Source organism: Mesocricetus auratus, unplaced genomic scaffold, assembly GCF_017639785.1.
Source record: "Mesocricetus auratus isolate SY011 unplaced genomic scaffold, BCM_Maur_2.0 Super-Scaffold_100010, whole genome shotgun sequence".
Lineage (NCBI taxonomy): Eukaryota > Metazoa > Chordata > Mammalia > Rodentia > Cricetidae > Mesocricetus > Mesocricetus auratus.
The window spans coordinates 31,068,790-31,073,195 of NW_024429194.1; the positions used below are offsets into that span (position 1 = coordinate 31,068,790).

At 41.2% G+C, this 4,406-nt stretch overlaps 1 protein-coding gene across 1 annotated transcript; it reads right to left on the reverse strand.

Annotated features, from left to right (window-relative positions):
- Window positions 1-1,625: 1,625 nt before the first annotated feature.
- Window positions 1,626-2,990, reverse strand: LOC121142783 (multifunctional protein ADE2-like). Its single transcript, XM_040753249.1, is given in 2 exon segments — window positions 1,626-2,735; window positions 2,738-2,990. Coding segments are annotated over 2 exon segments (1,278 nt in total). The 5' UTR covers window positions 2,915-2,990; the 3' UTR covers window positions 1,626-1,634.
- Between the last annotated feature and the right edge of the window lie 1,416 nt (window positions 2,991-4,406).

The following is a 4,406-nucleotide window of genomic DNA, read 5'->3' on the forward strand; positions in this document are numbered from 1 at the left end:
TTTGGATCCACACAGTCCACATGTGCTTCTAATATTCTCTTTTCTACCCATTCTAATTCTTTTTCAGCCTCAGCTGATAGTACTCGTGGCCTGTTTAGATCTTTATCTCCTTTTAAAGCCATTTTCAGCTGTTTTAAATCATGCCCTTCTACACTGATAGTTGTCTGTAATTGAGAGATTTCTCCTAATAGTTTTTGAAGATCATTAAGAGTCTGTTAACGATCTCTTCTGATCTGTACTTTCTGCTGTCTAATTTTCTGAGAGTCAATTTTATAACCTAAATAGTTAATAGAATCTCTTCTTTGTATTTTTTTCTGGGGCAATTTGTAATCTCAATGAGGCAAAGTTTCCTTTACTGCTTCAAACATCTTTTCCAAAATATCCTTATTTGAATCAGGCAGTAATATGCCATCCATATAATGATATATTAATGAATGTGGAAAATTTTTATGAATTATTTCTAGAGGTTTATGCAAAAGATATTGACACAAAGTTGGGCTATTTAACATACCTTGAGGCATTACTTTCCAGTGGAATCCCTGTACCGGTCGGGAATTATTATACGTAGATACTGTGAAGGCGAACTTTTGTCTGTCATTTTCTTGTAATGGTATGGTGAAGAAGCAATCTTTTAAGTCTATAACTATAATTGGCCAATCCTTAGATATTAGAGAAGGTAATGGCATCCCAGGTTGTAGAGACCCCATAGACTGAATTACCTTGTTGATGGCTCTAAGATCAGTAACCATTCTCCACTTACCAGACTTCTTCTTGACAACAAAAACAGGTGAATTCCATGCACTAGTTGATTCCTCAATATGTCCAGCATCTAGTTGTTCCTGAACTAACTTCTCCAAAGCCTCTAACTTCTCAGATGTCATAGGCCACTGACCCACCCAGACAGGTTCATCTGTCAGTCATTTTAAGGGTAGAGCTTTTGGTTGCTCTGTAGGTTTGGCACTAGCATCCTGCTTCTGTACAGCCTGTACATTTGCCATCTATTTTCTCTACTGCCTTACTATATTCTTTCTACCACCAAGAGCTTGTCTATAATTCCTAGCTGATACAGGAGGAATGTTAACATGCATATTCCATTGCTGTAATAGACCAAAACCCCGGTTTATAGCAATATCTGCAACATATGGCTTTCACCTTCCTCTCTGTACTTCTGGCTGAATAAAGTCAATCCATCTAACGCTCTGCTTAACTTGAGATAGGGTTCCAATCCCTAAGAATTGAACGTTAACCTCTTTTAAAGGGCAAATTGGGGGCCAAGACTTCTGATTTGTGATGGTGACGTCACTTCCGATGTCTAAAATGCCATTAATCATCATTTTGTTTACTTTTTTTTTTTTTACTAACCATAAAGATTTTTATTTCAGTATGGGGTCTCAACACATAGTTCTGCCTCAGACTCTGGTGTGCCGAGGTTATGGGAACACATCATTATTCATAGAGCTAGAAAATATTAATAACAAAAACTCACTGACAACTTGTCAATCCCCAAAATCTAGAGGACCATTTGTTCAGTAGTAAACTGAATTGCTTTCTCTGATGCAAAATCATTTTGCTAGAATTCTTTTCTTTAATCTGAACTAGGAATATGTAACGTTTCTCCTAAAAACTTTTTTTTTTTACAAATTACATTCTCTGATTTTCTTGTCAGCTTGCTTTAAAGATATCCACGTGTTCAAAATGCTCGCTCGAAGTTTGGCCCACACCAAATGGTTGTTTAATCCAAATATCTGAGCAGCAAACTGGGCGGATCCTTCTGGAGAAAGTATAGTTGAACAGCCAAGACCACTGGGCAGTCGGAGGGATGACCACACGTCCTGAGCACCCCAGTCTGGTGTTATGGGGGGACAGCTGATAACTGGATATGCAGTATTACCAGACACCACTGGGCCCAAACCATTGCTTCTGCCAGCCACTGTGACAAATACAGTAGGTATGCCATCCCCTTCATACTCTGCTTTAATCCTCAAAGTTTCATCTGGTCCTTTATGGGCAGGTGTTACTCGAAGTTCACACGAAATCCCGAAGTTTCCACAAGCCTTTTTAATTTTCTCACAGTGACCAAGGTCAGAAGTGGAACCCATCAGCACTACAACCCTGCACTGGCTGTCTGACTTCAGGAGTAACTCCACTCGATCTGCAACCCACTCAAAGTTCTTCTTCACCATCTGTAGTCCTTCCGGAGTTACTTCTTTGAGGTCACGGTAAGACTGTTTGTCTTTCTGCTGGCTCCGATCCCCTGATGGCCAGAGTCTCCAGGAATCATTATCAATAACATCAGCGAGAATAATCTCTCTGGTGGTTACATCAACACCAAATTCAATCTTCATATCAACCAGCGTGCAGTTCTGGGGAAGCCAGGACTTCTCCAGTATTTCAAATATAGCTTGGGTAGCATGACTCATGATGTCAACTTCAGTCTGGCCTATAACAAGTCCAGCAAAGCAGAACTTTGCTGCAATGAGCTGCTCCTCAGACCACTGCGGGTCATTATTGGCATCATCCTTATAGAACATTTCTACTTTCGGTGGGTAAAACTTATACCCCTCCTTTACACCAGGGATCCTTTTGAGAAAAGATCCAGTTGCTATTCTTCGGCACACCCATTCAATGGGAATCATTTCGCATTGGGGTGCAATGAAAGCAGTCTCCCCACATTTCTTGGTGAAAGCCGTTTTGATACCAGCATCTTGTAACAACTGGAAAATACAGCTTATTATATCTTATTGGAGATTGCAGCCTTGCCCTCCATATGGTTCTTTCTAGCTGCATTTCCTGCTGTAATCTGGTCCTTGGACTGCAGGAGGACTCTTCCTGGATTATCTAACAGTTCATAGACTTCTTTTGTCTTGCCCTCATAGAGTTTTCTCCCAATGTTCAGTACCTCGGCAGTCGCCATTATCCCAGGTGGGATGGAGGAGTAGACCGCGCGGGAAAGAGAAGCCGCGTCAGGAATACAAGAGCGATCAGAGGCCTAAGGGCCATATTATTTACTTTAACTGATAACTTGGGTCTATGATATTGTATAGAAGTTTGCCAAAATATACGTTTTGTATTTTGTCCTGATATAATTAATTCAACCTCTGGAGCTAATGTATTATCCAGTGCCATATTATTTACAATGGGCAGTGGATCTTCTAATTGTCCTAGGAGAGGCTGTCCTCCACTGTCACTGGGAATGACCAGATAATCTTGCTTTTGGGGGCCTCCCTGAGGCCCCTGTTTATGTTTCCCTGCTGTAAAGGTCTACCTTTTCTATCTGTAGTCGACCAGCATTCTTTGGTGCAATGTCTGCCCTTTCCATACCTCCTGCAGAGACCAGGAGGCTGAGGCCTTCTGTTTGATGCATTACTGGTAAAAACATTATTTCTAGGAATGCGTTGTCTACAGTTCCTACTCAGATGTCCTATTTTACCACAGTTAAAGCATGTGGCATCTTTATGTCTATTAAAATTTTTGGAGATTGGCTCCCCTACCCAGGCCTCTATATCATCACAGGTAGGGTATTTGGCATCCTGGTGCCTACTCAAGCCTGTAGAAATAGCTTCACCTACCCAAGCTCCCGTATCATGACTTTTACATTCCAGGTTTGCTGTATATAGGACCCATTCCTCCAATGGCACTGATCTTTTTTTTAATGGCCAAAGTACCTGCTTGCATTGTGGATTTGCATTCTCATATGCCAAAGATTCTATAAGGAGTCGCCTAGATTCTGGATTGCTACTTGTACTTCTATTGCTCTGGACAATCTCTCTAAAAATTCAGTGAACCTTTCCCTTGGACTCTGTACTACCTTGGTATAGGGTTGCATTATCTTTCCTGTTTCACAAACATTATCCAAAGCAGCTGTACAGCATAAAGACAACATGTGCTTGTCATATGCAGATTGAACCTGCAGGTCAGCATAAGCACCCTCCCCAAGAATCTTGTCTTGGGCGTTTCATGACCTTTCTTTAATTCTTGAATCTCTAAGGCTTTTGCCTCTTGCCTCCATAAAGCTCTCCATTGAATTGGGCAAGAATTTTTGAGCACTGCCGAGGCTAATTGGGCCAGTCATTTGGGGTTACTCTATTTGCAGTGGCCCATGAGGTAAGAGCTCTCTGACATAGAGAGAATGCTGTTTTTCAAATGAAATTTTTTCATGAAATATATTCTGATCATGTTTTTCTCCTAATTCTTCCCACCTCCCAATGATGCTGCAATGATAAACGGCACACTAACTGCTAGTAACAATAAGTATTTATTGTAGAAATTACTCACAAGAGACAAACAAGTAACCCAGATGAGCCGAGTAGTTTTCTGCCACCAAACTGGACGCCGGAAAGCCAGAAAAAAAGAGCTAGACTTCCGCTGTTCAGTCTTCCTCCGTAATGCCCCTAGCCATGCCCAAA